The sequence below is a fragment of the Sphaeramia orbicularis genome, chromosome 15 (assembly GCF_902148855.1).
Source record: "Sphaeramia orbicularis chromosome 15, fSphaOr1.1, whole genome shotgun sequence".
Classification (NCBI taxonomy): Eukaryota; Metazoa; Chordata; class Actinopteri; order Kurtiformes; family Apogonidae; genus Sphaeramia; species Sphaeramia orbicularis.
The window spans coordinates 2,323,271-2,344,912 of record NC_043971.1 but is presented as its reverse complement, the minus strand read 5'-3'; the positions used below and the strand labels follow the sequence as shown (position 1 = coordinate 2,344,912).

Genomic DNA, 21,642 nt, shown 5'->3' with positions numbered 1-21,642 from the left:
GTTGATGAGGGAGCTTCCAAAGTGCACCATCAAAGTGACAGGGATGCATGTTTGCAATCAGGGATGAGTAAACAAGTGACCTAACTCCATATCTGAGGCAATCAGCGAAGTGTGTGTTCAGCTGCATCCACACAGGCCAGAAGAAACGGTTGGATGATAGAACCAGGGTTCTTCAGTTATGTCACAGTAACTGAACACACATGCAGCGTCCATTCAACACACACACTATGTCAGTGGTTCCAACCTTTTTTGGCTCCTGACCCCAGTTTAACATCACACACTTCTGGTGACCCCAAACATTCAAAACGAGGGCTTTTTTTTTTTTTTTTTGCTAAAATTAATTTGTTTTTGATCATGTAATAGTTTGCTATACTATGTTGAAAATAAATGTTAATTTTAGGGGATATTTAGTCTATATAATGTCTATTATTATGGACGGAGGCAGTAAAGCCAGGTGTAGATTACTGCACAAAGGGAGAACTGTAAATGTTGTTGTATTTGTTTAATCATAATTAATAATTTCATGTTAAAAAATGTTTGGGACCCCAGTAAAATCTTTTCCCTCTAAAAGTGGTGTTAGCAACAAGTGTTGGAGAAACTGTGGTCTTGTCGGTGATCAGACACACATATTTTGGGAGTGCCCCATTGTGAAACACTTCTGGACTAATGTAAAAGGCATATTGGACAGTTTACTTAACCCTTTCATGCACGAATTATGACAACCATAATCAAAATTTTTTCCTGAGTGTTTTTCTTCTTCTTCAGGCATGAAAAAAAACAATGCAATTGAAAATTTTCTTCTGAAAAATAAATTTAAAAAATAAAATAAAATAAAACTAATTTTTAAAAATTAAAAAAATACATTAAAGGTCTTCAGGACAGTACCTGCTGATGGTTCCACGGACCTGTTTTAGCACACACGGTGACAGGTCTTTTAAAGCTGTGGCACCACGTCTATGGAATGACCTGCCTCTACACCTACGGTCCATGGACTCTGTACAGAGCTTTAAGAAACACCTCAAAACCCTCCTGTTCAAAAAGGCTTTTTAGTCTCCCACCTGACCCAGGACCACCACAGACTGACTACACTCTATGTATTCATCATAACGTACTCCATGTGTCATCCCCCCCCCCAGTCTCTCTATATCTCTATCGCTCTCTCTTTTCTCCTCCTTTACTCTCTCTCTCTCTCTTTAACCCCAACTGGTCCAGGCAGACGTCCATCCTTCAGGAGTCTGGGTCTGCTCCAGGTTTCTGCTGTTAAAGGGAAGTTTTTCCTCGCCACTGTCACCAATCACAAGTGTTTGCTCCTGAAGGATTCTGTTGGGTCTGGAAACTTAATTTGATTCTGATTTGAATTGATAAAGCACTTTGTGACTCTGTCTGTGAAAAGTGCTCTATAAATAAAATTTACTTTACTTACTTACTTACTTTACTTTACTTAAAAAAATAATAGACAAAAAAAAAAAAAAAAATTCTTATGGACCTATTTTTCATGAAGTTGCAAAAATGTCCATTCAGCTGGACCCCACACGTTTAATTTTTGACGCACAGAAACATGTATTTACTGATAAATTGTGTGAAAACTATGGGGAGGGCTTATGATTCTGGGGGTTTATACTCAGAAGAGATCTACATACTGTTACCAACTCATGTCAGAAAAGATATGTAGTGTCTTAAAACTTTAATAAAGATATGTGTAAAAAAAAAAAAAAAACAACAAAATCCGTGAATATAGAAGAGAAAGCTGTAGAATAGCTGTCCACTGTAGTGACCAGTGTGCATGAAAGGGTTAAAGTGAACCTCTCTATGGACCCATTATTATTTTTACTGGACATATTCCCTGATGGTCTGTCCCACAACCAAGAATTCATACTACATCTTCTTCTGATGAGTGTGAGAAAAATGATAACAATGTTATGGCTGAAACCTGAATCACCTACAATTGGACAATGGATACAAAAAATTACACAAGTTTGTCTAATGGAACAGTTAACAGCACAGCTACAGCTGAAGACTCCCACCTTTGAAAGAAGAAGGAGACCAGTATTCAGTCTAATTGGAATGGATATTTAAGCCTGGATTGTTTTTTTGTTTTGTTTTGTTTTGGTTTTTTTTCTTTTTCTCTCCTTTTCTTCATTGTAACCAAATATTTTATATTGTAATCTTGGGCCCAATCTCAGGACAAACGTTGTTACTCTGTACATTGTTTTGTTTTGTTTTTTTGTTTTGTTTTATTTTGTTTTCTTCAATAAAAGTTTAAAAAAAAAAAAAAAAAAGTGTTTGGGAAGGAATGCTTCTCGGACCAAAAAAAGAGTTTGTTCGAGGTGCTCTTTGGAAAAAGGGATTCAAAAAGTATTTATCACACTGGAAGAAAAATCCAAGGCACTCTCTTTAAACATTCAAATGCCTTTATTATCATGGCATAGTCATATCTAGACCTAAAAAACTTCAAGCCTTCATCAGGTAGTCCAACAGGAGCCTGAAAAACTGCAGGTTCCTCTACAGTAGGGTCTAACCAACAGGACCCTGCCAGCTGGGCATGAAGGGAACGTCCTGCAGAGGGTGTCCACATGGAAAAGGCCAGCAGATGGGCTCACTGCAGGTCAAATAGAACATTTACAAGTATACATGGATAAAAAACTGTGCAAAATGTACATATTAAGATTAAACCAGTGTAAAGTCTTTAAAACAAGAAACAAAAAATACATGACAAGAAAACAGAACAGTCCAGCTCTTCTTTCAGTCCAGGGGGTACAGCGGTTTGGAGTTTCAAAATCCAGAACACTTCCCGTTGGTTCAGTGTCTTTTTCCTGTCCCTCTGTCTTAAGGAGGATGGAATGTGGGCGATGCCAGTAGCTTGTAGTGTAGATGGGTTACTGCGGTGGAGTTCCAGGTCGTGTTTTGCCGTTGGGTTAGAAAAGCATGGCTAAGGGGTATGGAGGAAGTGTCACTCATGACAAGCGTCCAACGAGGTATTTTTTCTTTTATTTGCAACTCACTTTGTTTATATTTCCACGTTTATACTTTCAACTATGTCATGTATAGTTATTAACCCTTTCATGCATGAATTATGAGAACATCAATCAAGATTTTTTTTTTTATTCCTCTTTAGGCATTTAAAAAACAATGACATTATTATTTTTATTTTTTTATGAAGCTATTTTTCATGGAGTTGCAAAAACGTCCATTAAATTTTTAAAGCAACGAAATGTGTATTTACTAATATACTGTGTGAAAACTATAAAATAAAAGCATTAAATCCTGCTAATTTGATGTTCTCTTACATTTTAGGAGATTGCATAGATAGGGCACAAAATTTGCCACTGGCATAACCTACCTTTCATATTGATACTTCCACAGACTAACACCCCCCCATTTCAGTCTCAGTGCACCCCTCAGCTTTCTCACTCCAAACGCCCCCCAATGGTGTCCCAACGCCCCCTGGGGTGTGATACCACCCCGTTGAGAAACACTGCTCTAACTGAAGGAAATGTGTTTTTGTGGTTTTTGTGGTTTTATTTATTGACTTATACATTGATTCTTTTCTCTGAAATCCTGAATTCCACGGCAGTAATAAGAATGTTTTCTTCGCCCACTTTCCAGTTCAATCTCAGATGGCTCAGACCAGTACAGTACTATCATAACAATAACCTATAAATACTCACAACTCTGGATTTTTCTCTTTGTTTTAGTATAAAAAAGTGAAACTACATTAACAAGTTTGTATTTACAAATTATTCTTTCACAAAAATGTGAATAATCTGAAATGTCTTGAGAACTGAGTGTAATTGTACCAATATTCTGTCTGTTATTAAATGTTTTGTGTGTTTGTAGATCCACTGTGATCTGTAAGTTTTAATGCACATGTGTTCATGATAAACTGAGGCAGAATACTGTTAAAATTGCACTTATTTTTCTTCATAAATTTCAGTTTCTTCATAGTTGTTCATGTTATTCACATTTTAAAAGGATAATTTATAGATGTAAACATTTTCGTCATGTAATTTTACTTTTTTTTTTTTACTCTAAATAATAGAGACAAGTTTGGATTTGATATCATTTATGTATTATCTTATTATTTTACTGGTCCACTTCAGATCATGTTAGTCTGAACTCAACTGAGTCTGACAGCCCAGTCTCTGCAGATTCAGAGGCAGTGTGACACTGCCCTCTAGTGGTCACAATACATTCACAGCAGCTTCTTTACATTTGGTTCATTTAAGTGTGAATTAAGCCACTTAATGCAAACTAACAGACTGTAATCCATGCATTTGCAAACAAAAAGCATTCAAGTGGGCTTAAAGTCGGACCATTTGGATGGTCTTATCTCAGATCTGTGTCGGCGGCTCACACAGGTGCACACCCCCTCTGGTATTTTGGTATTTCTTTGAACTCGGGCTTCCAGATAACTGCAGATATCAGCACCCAGGAATCTCCCCACCTGCGATACTCAGTAAACGGCAGCGGCACGCCTGGCTCGTCTGCAGAGGAACTGCTGTTAGCATGAGGGCTCAGGTCTTATTTATCTGTTATCAGATTATTGAAAACAAGTCTTTAATTGGACTTAAATAAACCACAGCTGAGGTGGAACACATGCTGGTGGTGTTCGTCATACGGCTCTGAGGCAAACACTGTAAAAGATGTGGATTATAAAGAGTAACCTGGATGATTTTCAAAGACTGGTTAATGATTTATGCATTTATTTATTTACTACTTTGCCACTTGTTTCTACTAGTACTTTTATTCTGTGATTATTAGTATATATACCTTCGGTGCTTCCTTTAATATTACATTATAACATGGGTGTGATGGAGGACACTTTACACAGTGGTAAAAAAACAAAAAACAAAAAAAACAAAGAGACTTTTTCTGCCAAATGAACCATGTAAATCATAAAAATTTTTGAAACTATGGAAGTAAATAAATGTTGTGACCTTTACTGTGAGTGAACGTGTCCTGTAATCTAAACTAAATGTGGTCCAGTCAAATGCTGCATGGGACTATTTTTATTTTTGGCTGTGTACGCGCTAACACAGGGGTTGTCAAAGCGGGGTGCACGTACCCCCAGGGGTACTGCGAAGAAACCCATTAAATAAGTCATCATGTTCTGAATACAAAATAAATACTGAGAATTAATGCTGAAATCTAAAACACATAAATAATACATTCATACAATAGTTTTATTGTCAATAATCTTGTTGAAGCTTTGGTAACATTTGAAGAACATTTATATTTTATATTGTTCAAAATGAGTTTATTTGAGTAGATAAGGAATAAAGTTTGGATGATGAAAGGTTCATTTATTAATTAATGACCAGTTTATGAATTTTTCTTATCAGTGAAAGAGGGCACTTTTCAATTTACACTTTGTACACAGAATTTACTTTATAAAATTGTTTATACATATATATATATATATATATATACACTGAACAAAAATATAAATGCACGACTTTTGTTTTTGCTCCCATTTGTCATGAGCTGAACTCAAAGATCTAAAACTTTTTCTATGTACACAAAAGGCCTATTTCTCTCAAATATTGTTCATAAATTTGTCTAAATCTGTGTTAGTGAGCACTTCTCCTTTGTCCTTTGCTGAGATAATCCATCCTCCTCACAGGTGTGGCAGATCCAGATGCTGATTAGACAGCAGGATTATTGCACAGGTGTGACTTAGGCTGGCCACAATAAAAGGCCACTCTAAAATGTGCACTTTTACTGTATTGGGTGGTCCAGGGGGGTCAGAAAACCAGTCAGTATTTGGTGTGACCACCATTTTCCTCACACAGTCTTCTTCATGAATTCTCTGAAACAGCTTTGGAGATGGCTGATGGTAGAGAAATGAACATTCAATTCACAGGCAGAAGCTCTGGTGGAGATTCCTGAAGTCACATGACCAGTGCATATTCCCTCAAAACTTGTGACATCTGTGGTATTGTGCTGTGTGAGAAAACTGCACATTTTAGAGTGGCCTTTTATTGTGGCCAGCCTAAGGCACACCTGTGCAAAAGTCCTGCTGTCTAATCAGCATCTGGATCTGCCACAGCTGTGAGGTGGATGGATTATCTCAGCAAAGAAGAAGTGTTCACTAACACAAATTCAGACAGATTTGTGAACAATATTTGAGAGAAATAAACCTTGTGTGTACACAGAAAAAGTTTTAGATCTTTGAGTTCAGCTCATGAAAAATGGGAGCAAAAACAAAAGTCGTGCATTTATATTTTTGTTCAGTATATATATATATATATATATATATATATATATATATATATATATATATATATATATATATATATATATATATATATATATATATATATTTATATGCTGTTCCATGCCGTTGGAAGGGCATAACCAGGTAGCAGGCATAGTGTACAGGAACATCTGTACCCAGTCTGGACTGGAGGTCCCAGGGTCCAAATGGGGGACACCCCTGAAGGTGACAGAGAACAAACAGGCCCAGATCCTGTGGGACTTCCAGACCCAGATTGACAGGATGGTGATGTCCAATCAGCCTGACATAGTGGTGGTGGAGAAACATCAGCAGACAGAGGTAGAGATAGATGGAGCAACCACAAGTGATAGAAACATCAGAAAGAAAGAGCACGAGAAGCTGCAGAAATACCAAGAAGTGAAAGAGGAGAGAGAGAAAATGTGGGTGTGAAGGCAACAGTGGTCCCAGTAGTGATGGGGGGGGGCACTAGAGGCAGTGACCCCCAAACTGAGAGGATGGAACCAGCAGAGACCAGGAACAGCATCAGAGATCTGAGTCCAACAGAGAACAGTCCTAGAACAGAGAAGATCCTGAACAGAACCCTCAGACTCCCAGACCTCTGGTACAGGACCCAGTCTGAAGGAGAAACCGCCCAGGTGGGACACAAGAAGATATATATATATATATATATATATATATATATATATATATATATATATATATATATATATATATATATATATATATATATATAACAGTTAAATATATGTTGTTTGTTTACAAAGTTGTGTACATATAAACAAACATCTTTGGCACATGAACAAATTTGACTGAATTCTTTTCAGTCAGAAATGCTGAAGCAGGAGTTGGGGGATACTTGGCTAAAAAAATATATTACAGGGGGTACTCCACTGTAAGAAGTTAAAGAACCACTGTTAACACACACCAACACCTGCATGTTTCTGTGCAGCCAGATGAGGGCGCCATCCATCTATACAAGAGGATCCATGTGTCATGGACAGAAGCTTGGATTTGTTCTGCTCTAAGGATGAAAATAACAATATACCTGCTAATCAAAGTCCTAATTAAAACTTTATGTTTCCTGACTATCCTGATGATGACGCAGATGAAAACAGGAGGTGGACATATCCAAACACAAATCCACTCTGTCTAATCCTGTAAGTTTGGCATAATGTGATAAATGTGTCCTTCACCCTTGTGTGGTTTCAGATGTTTGTTTTTCAGCCAGTGTTCACGGGTTCAGTGGGTTTTTAATTCAACATAATCAAACAGTTTAATGTTAAAATATTCAACAGATGTTTACTTCATCCCATTTTCAAGCAACATAAAAACATACATGTTTATCCTCCTCAGACCCAGGAAATGTCAGCAGTACCAGCTTTTGTTTTTCATTAAACCAGTGCCTATGTTGGAAACATCATGATGCAACAGGTTTTTCAGATGCAGTTTTTACATTTTTTTATGGAATGGTCTTTGTGGTGGACAGTTTTCTTTTCTTTTTTTTTTTTTTTTTTTGTGTATAAAGTTGTGAAACTCTTGTCCACAAATGTGGACAGAAAAGCCACAGCTGGGTCTGAGGAGGTTAATATTTGCCTTTTTCCTTTGTTAGGTCACATTTATGAATGAAAGTGCTACTTGTTTTTAGTTCCTCTTTTTTTAATAAAATATAATATAATCAAGATATGAGAGGAAAAAACTCCTCAAATAATTCCTCCTCGTCTGTCCCTCAGACCCAGACCCCACCCACAGGTTCACAGGTGTCTGTTCCTGTTCCTCCTTCTCAGAACCATCAGAACCACAGAGCAGAGGGACCGGCTCCTGATGGACCCATCATGCCATGTGCTTTTATGCAGATGGGGTCTGAGCATGCCCAGGCAGCTCTGAATGGGGAGGATTAGGACCAGATGTTTCAAGGGGGGGCGTAGGAACCAGCCAATCACAGCCCAGGCCGTTAGGAGCGGTGGGCGGGGCTTCCTGTGTGCTCTGCCCCTGGTTTCTTCTAACAGGTAGTTCCAACAGGACGCGCACTGAGCAGGTCTACCCAGCAGGACCAGGACTCTCCTGTTTTGGACGCACGGCTCCACCATGCTGAGCACAAAGGGCTGCAGTGGGGGGGCGATGAGCGCCGGTGGTGTCGGTACCGGCTCTGGTCCTGGTTCTGGTCCTGGTTCTGGTTCTGGGCTGGACCGGAGCAGGGTCGGGCAGAGGCTGCAGGCGGCTGTGGCCGGCCTCCAGGAGCTGCATCTGCTCCGGGACCGGCAGAGCGACATGGTCCAGTGGGCTCTGAGGGTGGACCGAGAGGAACCGGTCAGCTCTGTGCACGCGGGACCGGAGGATCCGAGGATGACGACGATGATGATGATGATGGGGGGGGCTGAAGAGCAGCGGCTGGAGGCGACCCTGACAGCCCTGAAGCAGCAGCTGGTAAGAAGAACACCTCCAACAGCAGGTGGAGGCTTTGGGTTCAGTTTGACATGTATTTATTGTGTTTGTTTGTTTTGGTTTTTGTTTTTTGTTGCATTTCCTTTCGCTGTCAGCTGATGCTCACGCGCATTCAGTCTTCAATTATTACCAGACACACTTTCATGCTCTCAGCTGGGGGTAGGAAGCAGGATAGGTGTCATAAATCAAGGTTCACTGCAGGATCAGGAGGACCTATGGTTGTATGTGTGTGTGTGTGCGCGCACCGTGCACGCGCAGACTGCAGGGGGTGCATCCTCAATCATTAACCACCGAGAAATAAGAAAAGGCTGGAGTGTTTTTGGTTTTTTCTGGAGGTGGATGTTTTGCAGCTTTTCCCTGTGGCTGCAGTTTTCCATGACAGACTTTTTTCCATGGAAGCGCTGGGATTACAGTAGATCTGTGTTCTGCTTCCAGGAGATCTGCTGCGAAAAACATGTGGAGAGCATGCAGATGGAGGTGGGCCTGTTAAAGTCAACTCCTGCAGAAAAACAAACAAAAAAAACCCCAAACACATTCCAGTCGTAGAAGTCAGCCTGTTGTTTCCGCTCCCAGCAGATGCACTGAAGCCTGTTTTATTTGTTCAGCACTAGTTGACATTCAGAGTTTCCTTTAATAAGATCCAGAATAAGCAGCAGCGCAGTATGAACCAACCTTTACACAAACAGAAACAACAAACAGGAAGGAAAGTCCAAGAACTGTGAGCCTTCCAGCTCTACACATGGACACACTGTCAGAACAGAAGCATTCCTCCTGTTTGTATTTACTTGATCCTCCTGAGACCCAGGAGAGAAAAGCTTCTGGCTTTTTTATATGAACCCCTTCATGCACGACGTCCACATTTGTAGACACACAGTTTAAACGCACTTTCCACAGGGTTCTAAAGGCAGGATTCTCCAAACCACATGGGGGCAGTCTGTACAGACCCCCAGCAGTACAATGAAAACAGGATCAGCGTAGTTTTAGAGTTTTTACTGCTGTGTGATCTCATAACGTTCACCTCCTAAGACCCAGCTGTGGCTTTACTGTCCATGTTAGTGTACAAGAAAAAAAAAAAAAACAACCCAAAGCTGTCCACCACAAAGGACGTTCCATACAAAAAAAAACAACAAAAAAAAGCTTCTGAAAAACTATTGCATTATGATGTTTCCAATATATGCAGTTATTTAAAACAAACAAACGTGTACTTTCCTGGGTCTCAGGAGGTTAAATATCTTCTTAGTATAATCATGTTTTGTAAAAATTCAAAATGCATTTCAACTTTAGCCTAATTTTCAGTAATAAAATCAATCAACAAAAAAAAATCTAGATCCTTTTCTTCATAATTCATGCTTGAAAAAATTAAATAACTGTCTTGATTAGAAAAAGCATAATGCAACAGTTTTTCAGATACAATTTTAAACTTTTTTTGTTGTTGTTTATGAAACGTCCTTTGTGGTGGACAGGATTTTTTTTCCAAGTAAAGCTGTGGAACTCTGTCCCCTACAGAGGACGAACCTACAGTTCTGCTTCTCAGGAGGATATGAATCCTTTTTCCAAAAAGAGTGTTTTTTGGTCCTGTAGTCGTTCCTTCTGGTGTTTTTTAAATGTATTGTGTATTACTCAAACAGTGTGTCCGGCTCTCAGGTTCTCCACCTCTGTAACAGTGAATGCTGGTCCTGGACTGCAGAGCAAACGGCCGTCCATCCCAACCCCCCAGCCTTCCTGCCCCCCCCCCCCCGCAGTTTACACAATGGCCAGGCCCATCGCTGTGGGGGAGAAATGAGTTACCCAGCACCGCCTGTGCATGAGCCCCATGTCCTGCTGGGGTTAATCATCAGCCACAGCTGGGACGGCTTTGTTTTTCTGATGGCTGTACATTAAGGCGTCATTTAGACTCAAACTAATAAAAAAAAACCTCTAGTGTTACTAATAAACATTTGGAAGGAACTCATTTCCTGTTGGTGCAGAGAAAAGAAGCATCAGACCTAATAATGCAGAAAAATACAGAAAAAACAACTGAGACTTAGAATAGAATAGAATAGAATAGAATAGAATAGAATAGAATAGAATAGAGTAGAATAGCATAGAATAGAATAGAACAGACTTCATTGTCATTACTCAGTTAAATTCAGTTGCCCAGAGCAGTTCAGTGTGAAATGATAAAAGGACAATTTACAAAATAGAAGAAATGTTTACAATATAAACAACAAAGTAGAAAACAAATAGTATAAAGAACAGAATAAATGCAGTCTTCAGTATAAATCTAAGGGATAAAAATCTGAAAAGATAAACAAAATACAGTCTGAAAGTACAAATAAACAAGATGCATTAGATTCAGATTCAAGTTTATTTGTCATTTCAGCATAAAAAAAAAAAATACACAGAAACCAAACATCGTACTCAGGTCCTGACTGTCAGCAGCATTTAATAAATAGTATAAATTACTGATAAAAAATAAAATACTGATATAAAATAGCAATAACAATAACCCCCTCCCTAAAAATTATCTCTAAATAGCTAAACCGTTGTGTTTCTGAAGTGCACAGCAGTAAAGGGCCAGTTTAAAGTGGATTTCAGCTCATTATTTGAACTGCCTGAGGATAACAGCTGTTTCTGAGTCTGGTGGTCTGTGCTGGGATGTGCTGCAGTCTGCTGACGAATGACCAAATATGACACCTATCATATTTCACATCTATCTATCTATCTATCTATCTATCTATCTATCTATCTATCTATCTATCTATCTATCTATCTATCTATCTATCTATCTATCTATCATGAATATATATGTGCTTTTTGGACTTCTTTTCGTCCATCCTCTGTTCCAGTCTCGCCTTCGTAAACAGGACGTTGGTCTGAAGTCCCACCTGCAGCAGCTGGACCAGCAGATCAGTGAACTAAAGCTGGATGTGAACAAGGCGTCCATGGAGCAGCTGGAGAGTGACAGCAGGCCCAGTTCAGGTCTGGATCTGCACGCACGCTTGTTTTCTTTCCGTCTCCGCTGTCATAAATCACACACCCAACCGCCGTTACAGGATGACTCATGTGGAATCCATCATGTTGACACTCTGTCCAGGTTTCTACGAGCTCAGCGACGGCGGCTCCTGCTCGCGCTCCAACTCGTGCACCTCGGTTTACAGCGAGTGTCTGTCGTCGTCCCAGACCAGCCTCCCGCCCCCCGTCGGCCCCGCCGCTTCTCACGCGGACCGCCCGTCGCATGTGGACGTGAGCCGCCGGCGGTCAGCTGATGAGAGCTCCGCCCAGCCAGGCCTCCAACGCGCCAAAGGCCTCCATCTGGGCAGCAGCAGGATCCGCGCAAACACTAATGGACCGGAACCGGCCCGACCCAGACCGGTGTCGACAGGTACGACGGTCGTGTGGGTGGAGCTGGGTTTGATGATGTCACTCACTTTAGATCACAGGTGTCAAACATGCGTCCTGGGGCCCAAAACCAACCCACCGAAAAGTCCAGTCCGGCCCTGGGAATGAATTTGTCAAATGCAAAAATTACACTGAAGATATGAGTCATGTTAGTTCAGGTTCCACAAACAGACCAATTTAATCTCCAGTGGGTCAGATCAGTCAAGTACTATCAGAATAACTGATAATTACTCATAAATCCACATTTTGTCCTTTATAAATGTAAACGTTTTCATGTAATTTTACTGTATTTACTCTAAAACAAACGGACATTTCACAAAAATGCAAAAAAACTGAACAAATATGAACATTTTGAAATGTCTGAAGTGTAATTTTACCAATATTCTGTTTTGTGTATTTGTTGATCCGCTGTACGTTTTAATTTAATGTTTAAATGATAAACTGAGACAGAATATTATTAAAATTACACTTAGTTTTCTTAAGAAATTTCAGTTTGTTCATGTTATTCATATTGTTTTAAAGAATAGCTGGTAGATGTAAACATTTTCATCACATAATTTTACTTTTTTCGCTCTAAAACACAGGTGTCAAACATGCGGCCCAGGGGCTAAATCCGGCCCACTAAAGAGTCCAGTCCGGCCCCTCGTGTGAATCTGTGAAATGCAAAAATTACACTGAGATATGAACAATCCTTTTAGTTCAGGTTCCACATTCAGACCAATTCAATCTCCAGTGGGCAGGGACAGAAAAATACTATCAGAATAACACAGAAATAATGACAACGCCAACTGTTTCTCTAAGTAAATGTAAATATTTTCATGTATTTCCTCTAAAACAAAGTATAAATTCACAAAAAATGTGAATAACCTGAACAAATATGAACAACCTGAAACGTTTTAAGAGAAGTAAGTACAATTTGACCAATATTCTGCCTGTTATTAAATGTTTTGTGTGTTTGTAGATCCACTGTGATCTGTCAGTTATAACGTACATGTGGAAATGATAAACGGAGGCAGAATATTGTTCAAATTACACTTTTTTTTTTTTTTCAGTTTGTTCATGTTATTGACACTGTCTGAAAGGATAGTTTGTAGATGTAAACCTTTTCATAATGTAAATTTACTTTTTTCAATCTGGCCCCTGGAATGAATTTGTGAAATGCAAAAATTACACTGAAGAAATAAACAAATCAAGAATGTTAAAATAATTTTAGGTCCATTCAATCTAAAGTGGGTCAGAGCAGTAAAATACTATCATAATAACCTACAAATAATACAAACAGCACATTTTCCTCTTTAATTTAGTGTAAAAAAAAAAAAAAAAAAAAAGGAAAATTACACGAAAATGTTTACATTTACAGACTAGCCTTTTACAAAAAATGTGAATAACCTGAAATGTCCTTAGAAAAGTATGTGTAATTATACCAATATTCTGCCTGTTATTAAATGTTGTGTGTATTTGTGTGATGCATATGTATAAATGATAAACTGAGGCGTAATATTGTTAAAATTGCTTCTATTTTTCTTGAATAATTTTCAGGTTGTTCATATTTGTTCATGTTGTGTTCAAGTACAGTTCGCAGATGTAAAGATTTTCATTATGGAATTTTACTTTTTCACTTTAAGACGTACAGAAAACTTTTGAGTTGACATTATTTATAAATTCTTATCCTATTATTTATATTATTTTACAGGTCCGGCTCATTTTCTATCATATTAGGCTGAATGTGGCACTGAACTAAAATGAGTTTGACACTCCTGGTTTTTATAATAAATATCATTATAAAGGTCAGGTCATTATGTGTATGAAGAACAGGCTGGTTTTTGGATCAGAATGAAGGTTTTTTTTGTAGTTTTAAACATTTCGATATGGTCGGAACACGACAATCTATCATCAGAACCATGCGACTTATTCAGGTAAGAAAAATATACAAAGACTAAGCCCTTCCTTAGTCAAAATAAGAAAAAAACCCCAATAAAAATACAATAAACAGTAGAACACAAACAAAAATGAAACAGAACTGCAGTCAAAGTTTTCATTTTTACTCAATATTATTCAGTTTTGCTATTAATAATAAGTGCTACTTAACTGCATTGCATAATAAAAAATGGTTCATATTTGACATCGTGGATTCTTTCATTCTACATTTTCAGCTATGAATCAAGGTTTTCCTTATAATTCCTGAAAAACTCAAACTTATGCACAAAAAAAACCCCAAACATGCAGTATATTAGTCATCGCTGATTCAAAGTAAAATAACATAAGAGTAAAACTAGAAATGAAAGTGAAAGGCAAAATAAAGACAAAAACAATGAAAAAATTTGACCTGTTAGAACTCTGGCATGTATTCATTGTGCTGGGTAATTCCATATCACTTCCTGAAAGTGTAGTTTAAAATTTCTGTTATATTATCTGTTTCTTTGCTTTAACCTGATTCTTTTCTTTCCTATCCCACAGTTTTGTCTGTAAAAGTCATCATCTCTCCATTCCTCTCTGTATTTGAACTTTCCATAAAAGCCCATCTGGGGTCCGCTGCTGCAAACGAGCTTCTACTGTAAACAGTCTGATGCATGCGTGGGACTGTTGGGTTACAGCTGCTCTGTGTCTTTTGTATCTGACCTATCAAATAAACCAAATAAATAAATAAATAAAATAATGAGTATTTCTCTGTATTTTCTGATGTGCTGCAGGTGATCTTGACAGGATGATGGTTCAAGGACTGAGCTACTACAGACCTGCAGATCCAAAGAATCCCTCTGTGTGTCCAAACCTGAAGACGACCACCGTGGACCCCAAGTTCCACAGCAACCTGGTGTCCCGCAGCGGGGCTGAGGTGTACCACTACCCCAGCCCTCTGCACGCCGTGGCCCTCCAGAGCCCCATCTTCTCCCTCTGCAGCGAACCGGCCACGCCTGGACTCACGGTGGGTCAAGGGCCCCCGATGAACGGTTCCGAAACCCACCAAAGGGCTCAATTAAGCCACGACAACAAGACGCTGGGTTACATCGACAAACTGCTCCGGCGCAGTTTGAGCAAAATCCACTCTGAGACTGTGAGGGCCCAGAACCAGAGGAAGCCTCCACAGACTGTGTTTTCTAATGGGTCTCAGAAGGAGGTGTCAGTGACGCAGACCCTCCCGGCACAGAGCGTAGTCCCACCAGATACCGACCCGAAGAGACCCTGCATGGCGTACAGCAGTCAGGAGGCCCCCGATAACGCAGACCACAGCGTGAGGGCTCCGGAGGCCTCACACCGGTACTCCTACCCGGCCTCCACCAGGGAGTACAGCTCCGATGAGGTCACCATCTCTTCCCTGAGGAAGAACGAGAAAAACCAGGGAGAATATGCAAGTGTAACAAGAAGCCATTCAGAGCAGAGGTGTGGGGATAATCTGGAGCCGAGGCATCAGGAGAGGAAGGGCCACAGGAGGCCGGCGGTGGGGCGCAGCTCCAGCACCGAGGAAGGTCATGGGTTTGAGGTCCAGGCTCCCCACAGCGCCTCCCCTGAGTTTGTCCACGCCAGATTTGTCCCTGCCGGGTCACAGAGAGTCAAGGTGAGACTGGCAGACCGCAAAACCAAATCGGTGAAGCTGAGAAGAAAAGGCGGAGAGAAACCTCGAGCGCTGAGGCACCAACATGGCTACTCCTCGAGCGAACGCACCAGAGAGCCCAGCGGCGGAAGTAAAGGGGAGCAGAAGAGGTCCGGGAGGGGCAAAGGGACCCAGAAAGCCAGCACCGAGGAGCGCAGGCAGGGCTCAGGGTCCGACTCCAGCCACTGCAGCCCCATGTACACCCAGAAGGTCCACCCTAAACCAGGTCCCAACCCAGCTGTTGGCAAGTCCGGCAACAAACACCGGAGACTGCAGAGCCTGGAATATGACCCCCCTGTGGAGCCGAGGAAGAGGAGGCCGGGCTCTGCCAAGTGGCCTTCTGAAGTGGAGATGTTCCAGACCTCGTGTGCTCATCGTCAGAGGTCAAGAGACCACCATACTCAGCCCCACATGGTCCGCAGTTTGAGCGCCAAGTCCGGCCAGTGGATCGGACCTCATCACTCCTTCCGCTCCTCCGTGTCCTCCAACTCCTTCCTCCACAGTCTCAACACTAGATACCCTCCTGCCCCCTTCCACCTGACCAGCCTCTACCCGCCCAGATGCGAGTCCGAGTACTCGGCCGAGTGCGCCTCCCTGTTCCACTCCACCATCGCAGAAAGCAGCGAAGGGGAAATGAGCGATAACACGACCAACCGCTTTGGAGATAGTGAGTCCAGCCAGAGCTTCCAGTCCTTCTCAGACTCTGACAGCAGCCTCTCTGTGGACGAGGAGGAGGAGGAGGAGGAGGAAGGTGACCTGGTGTGGGCCGAGGCAGCGCTGGGGCCCACAGCGGCCGGGCTGCCCCTCCAGCAGCCCCCACGCCCCCAACCCTCCACCTGCCGCATCAAAGCCTCCAGAGCCCTGAAGAAGAAGATCCGTCGGTTCCAGCCTGCCTCCCTAAAGGTCATGACCCTGGTTTAGTCTGGGCTCCTCCAGGCAGAAACAGGCTGTTGGGACAACAGAGCGCTGTGGGAAACCCTGGTCTGGGAAACCCTGGTCTGGGAAACCCTGGTCTGGAAGACCTCACCTGGTTTTTCAGCCCTTCATTTTCTCTGAGACACAGTAATTAAACTGGACTGTAAATGTGCACTGATTATTGTTTGTTGATAAGGCTGCATCTGGACTAAACCAGCACATTGTATTGTATAAAAGCATGTAGAACAACAATTATTGTACTTACACTTAATGTGTGAATATTTATGACGTCCTTATATGTTGTGGCTGCATTTGACAATTTCATGGACGGTTATTCCGTCAGTGCTTTGACAAATAAAACAATCTTTTCACATTATTTTCTTATTTTAAAAATCATTTGTAAATTTCTTTATTTTTCTCATCTATTATAATGATCATTCTCTGAAAAATAAACAGCTTTCTAATATACATGGAGTTGACTTGTAGTGGGTTTTTATGCATTATCACATTTACACCGAGTCTAAACGTATCTGCGGTGGCCCAGAGGTGCAACAGCCCAAAACAATTATCCACTCTAAGAAAAAAAATGAGAACAACCCAAAAAATTATCCACTATAAGAAAAAAAAATCATCCACCTTTTCAATTACGGAGGCGCTGTTTACCCAAAAGGTCTCTTGCTTTAAAATTAAGGCCACCACAAAAAATAAAAGCATAGGCTGAAAATTTTTAAGGCCTTGAGCTAATGTGGCTAATGCTAACGAAGTAACCCACTGTAAGTGGAGGTCGATGCGCTAAAAATAAAGTTATTCTGAAAATATATAGGTTGTTGTCTTTTTTTTCTTATAGTGGATAATTTTTGGGGCTGTTCTCTTTTTTTTCTTTTACTGGATAATTTTTTGGGCTGTTGTCTTTTTTTTCTTATAGTGGATCATTTTTGGGGCCGTTGCACCTCTGGGCCACCGTACATATCAGACAGTGACTTTAACATAAAAAAGACAAATATCCTTTTGCAATCTCACACAATTTAGAAAGAAAATTGCTAGTTTTGGTTCAATACGGACGTTTTGCAGTGAGTTTTACTAGTGGCGACCTGAACTAAATTACACTCTTGGTTGGAAATCTCCACCTAATGGCTGAAAAATGTCCTTGAGGCTAACCAGTTTAGCCCAGATAGCTTAAACGACTCCTTATCTGGTTTCCTGATGCTTCCCGGTTGTTAGCTTAATCATCTGCATCTCCACTCGTCAACCAGACAGTGCTGTTTAATTAGAGGGTGAGGCTTATCAGCACTCAGACATTCAAATGCGAGCAAACAAACTCACGCTGAAGTACTGAAGCACACTGACTTTTACAAACCCGCAGACGTTCGGGGTTGCGGGGGCAGACCTGAGGGTTTCCGGCAGGAGGCCCATGAGATTTGGAAGCAATGACAGACGATAAGGCGCTCTTCATTTCCGAGCTGTCATGAGGAGATTAGACGGTGGGCAGCTGCAGAGAGATGCCAAATAATCTCATTTCCAAAATCTGCCTTGGTATCTTTCCATTAAAATTCTTTCTTTAAGGGTGGGGTGAAGAAAAGGGCAGCCATGGGGGTAAACAGTCCAGGAGGAAGCCATCTTGTATCTAATAATGTTTCTACCACAACTTTAACTCCAAACCTGAAACTGAATATAACTTCTGCTGTGAAGTAACTGCTGAACCTCTAATGGTATAATAATAATAATGATAATAATAATAATAATCATCATCATCATCATTTTTCTCTGCTTTTTGGCTCATTTGTACATTCAGACGTTCCATAAGTTTTGCAGACATGTTTGACTTGCATTAGTTTAGTTCACAGGTGTCAAACATGCGGCCCAGGGGCCAAATTTGGCCGCCGAAGGGTTCAGTCCGGCCCCTGGGACTTATTTGTGAAAAGCAGAAATTACACTGAAGTTATGAACAATCAAGTGTGTTAAACCCATTTTATGTCCGTTCAGTCTGAAGTGGATCAGACCAGTCAAATACTGTCATATGTCACACTTGGACCTGAAGTGAGGGTAGTTTCTGAAAGGCTGCCTGGAAAAGGTCTGATTTGACCTTAAAACTATAGCGAAAACAACAAGACAAAGTCCATTTGATTAAAAAAAAAAGTGAAGAGCTTTACTGCCCTGAAGTCCATCCACGGAAATAAACAGATAATGACAATAACGAGTAGAAAACAGCACAGGTCTGCACAGCAGCACAGCCCTTCTCTAACTGCTAGTGATGTGGCGTTCACGAACGAATCAAATCTTTTGAACGGCTCTTTGAAATGAATGATGGGAACCGAGTCTTTGTAAAGAACAGTTCTTTTTTTTTTTTTTTAAGGAGGGAGTGTCTGATTGCCTGTCAATTTACCAACAGACTGTTCTAGTCCTGAGAATGTCACTCCAGTTCAGGTATTTCAGTAATGGCAGTGATTCATCACTGTTGTGTTTTGTGCAGTTTTTTTCCGTATGTTTCCACACATTTATTGTTCCTGTTTTGAGGAGAATAAAATGTTATTTCATAAGAAAATGTTTGATTTTCTTCTTCATTTTTATTCTACAGACTAGTCCACATAATGTACTGGGATGTTTTTGCTCCAGTTCCATCATTTGTCTAATGTCACCTCTCATGTCATGGATTTAACCCACACATCTGAACTAACCATTCTTTTTTACAGTAAGATAATATTTACTGCCGCGCCAATTAAACACCTTTAAAATGGAATGTCATCATCACATGGAGCCTATTTAGTCATTCAAACACTGGTGTTTCAAAAGAATGCAAAAACAGAACAGAGCCAGTCTGTTGAACGACTCTTTTCAGCGAACGACTCCTGATTGAACGACTCCTTCACAGAGCCAACAGTCCCATCACTAATAACTGTTATAAGCAGTGTCAGACCCACTCTATTTAAAGGCCAGGCCCCTCCCACTGGACCATACCATTTGTAATTGGAACTAATTAAACATTTCATCTCACTCCATAGGTTATTTTCCATATTTATCTCACAAAACAATTTATGTGTTTTAAACTCATATCAAAGGAGTAATCTAATTACTTACAGAATTTACACCCCCTCTTTTAATACTCAGATTACCTGGTCTGGTGCAGTCCGACAGGCGGAGCCTAATTTCCCTGTTTAACTCAGGCACTATAAAAGGCAGCCTGACGCTCCCTTCAGGTCCTTTTCCACTGCCCACAACCAGGAAGCACTACGGTGAGTAAAGGAAAACAGAACTAGGAACAAACTCAAAATATAGAATTGATCAAAATTAAAGATCCAGTTCAGCTTTATTTGTGTTTGTGTGTGTTTTTGTGCCATGTCATGGTTAAAACAGCCCATCAGACTGACTCAGGTGTTTAAATGTAGCCCAGTGTGTGCACACCAGACTGTCAGTAGTACGATACCTGACCTTTGTGGACTGTGTGGAAGGAGTGTGTGGAGTATGATGAGTGGACACACCATAATAACCTACAAATAATGAAAACTGTACATTTGTCTCTTTGTTTTTGTGTAAAAAAAAAAAAAAAAGAAAAAAGAAAAAGTCAAATTACACAAGAATGTTTACATACTAGCCTTTAACAAAAAATGTAAATATCTGAATGTCTTAAGACAGGAGTGTCAAACTCATTCTGGTTCAGTTCCATATTCAGCCCAGTTTGATCTGCAGTGGGCCAGACCAGTACAACTGATAAACTTGATCATCTACAAATAATGACAAATCCAAGTTTTTCTTCTGGTTTTAGTATAAAAAAAAAACCAATTAAATAATGAAAATATTTACATGTTACAAAAAAGATGTGAATAACCTGAAAAAACTGAAATTTCATTTGAAAAATTAAAGCAATTTTAACACTATTCTGCCTCAACTTCTTATTTCTACATGTACATTTACACACAGTGTTCCATAAACATTTGGGAACAGGCAGAATATTGTTCAAATTTTGGAGTTTGGAACTAAAATTTGAACAGTTTCTCCAATATTCCATCTGTTCTTATGAACACAACTGCAGATCCCAGTGGATCCATAAATGCACCAAACATTTAGGAACAGACAGAATATTGTTCAAACTGCACATTTCAGGTTGGTCATCTGTGTTTTTATTCATGTATTTATTTGTATTTTATTATGAAAGAATAGTTTTGTAAATGTAAATATTTTCACAGTGTAATGATATTTTTTTTCACTGAAATTTTTTCCACATAATTTTTCACAAAGAACATTTGTAGTTGTCATTATTTCTGGGTTACTGTGTTATTATTTTGACTGTAGATCCCATTGGTCTGCATGTGGAACCTGAACCAAAAGGATTTGTTCAACCTGGACTGTTCAGGTTTATTTGTGCACTTTCATCCTGCAGGGCCGCAATGGAACCTTTGGCGGGGGGGGCAGATTTGGCCCCCGGGCCGCATGTGTCTTAAGAGAAGTATGTGGAGTTTTAATAATTTTCTCCCTGTTATTTAATATTTTGTGTATTTGTAGATCTACTGTGATCTGTAAGTTGTGATTCACATGTATACATGATAAACTAAGGTGTAATATTGTTAACATTTCACTTATTTTACTAAAGAATTTTCAAGTTGTTCATGTTATGTTCAAGTACAATTCGTAGATGTAAACATTTTCATTACAGAATTTACTTTTTTCACTCCAAAGTTCTTATCCTATTATTTATATTCTTTTCCTGGTCCGGCCCACTTTAGGTCAGATTAGGCTGAGTGTGGAACTGAACTCACATGAGTTTGACAGCCCTGCTTTAGTTGTTCATATTATTCTTTATGGACACGTGTTCATGGTCAGTTAATAAAATATGAATCAAAAAAATAAAGGAGCGTTTGTAAATGTCAATATTTTCCTAATTTAATGTTTTTTTGCACTAAATCAAAGAGAAAAAATTGGTGTTGTCATGATTTATAGGTTATGATATTATTTTTGAGTTTGACGTCCTAACTTGCACTTTACAAATTTATCCTGCAGGGCCGGATTGGAACCTTTGGCGGGCCGGTTTTGGCCCCCGGGCCGCATGTTTGACACCTGTGTTCTAAATCAAAGAGAACTGATA

The 21,642-nt window shown here is 40.1% G+C and overlaps 1 protein-coding gene across 2 annotated transcripts; it reads left to right on the top strand.

Moving 5' to 3' along the window:
- Nucleotides 1-8,253: 8,253 nt before the first annotated feature.
- dact2 (dishevelled-binding antagonist of beta-catenin 2) lies at nucleotides 8,254-17,039 on the top strand. Of its 2 annotated transcripts, XM_030156446.1 has the most exons (5): nucleotides 8,309-8,369; nucleotides 8,403-8,662; nucleotides 11,509-11,641; nucleotides 11,757-12,044; nucleotides 14,752-17,039. In XM_030156446.1, exons 1-5 carry the CDS (start codon nucleotides 8,324-8,326, stop codon nucleotides 16,569-16,571), a joined length of 2,547 nt encoding a protein of 848 aa, XP_030012306.1. In that variant the 5' UTR covers nucleotides 8,309-8,323; the 3' UTR covers nucleotides 16,572-17,039. The 2 variants fall into 2 exon arrangements, with proteins under 2 accessions (XP_030012305.1, XP_030012306.1); XM_030156445.1 differs by having other exon boundaries at nucleotides 8,254-8,662.
- The last annotated feature ends 4,603 nt before the right edge of the window (nucleotides 17,040-21,642 follow it).

Excerpts from the sequence above, each read along its gene's own strand:
- dact2 (XM_030156445.1), top strand. The coding sequence starts at position 8,324 with ATGCTGAGCACAAAGGGCTGCAGTGGGGGGGCGATGAGCGCCGGTGGT. Across the intron at positions 8,663-11,508 it reads CAGCCCTGAAGCAGCAGCTG|TCTCGCCTTCGTAAACAGGA; the intron begins GTAAGAAGAACA and ends CCTCTGTTCCAG. Across the intron at positions 11,642-11,756 it reads TGACAGCAGGCCCAGTTCAG|GTTTCTACGAGCTCAGCGAC; the intron begins GTCTGGATCTGC and ends CACTCTGTCCAG.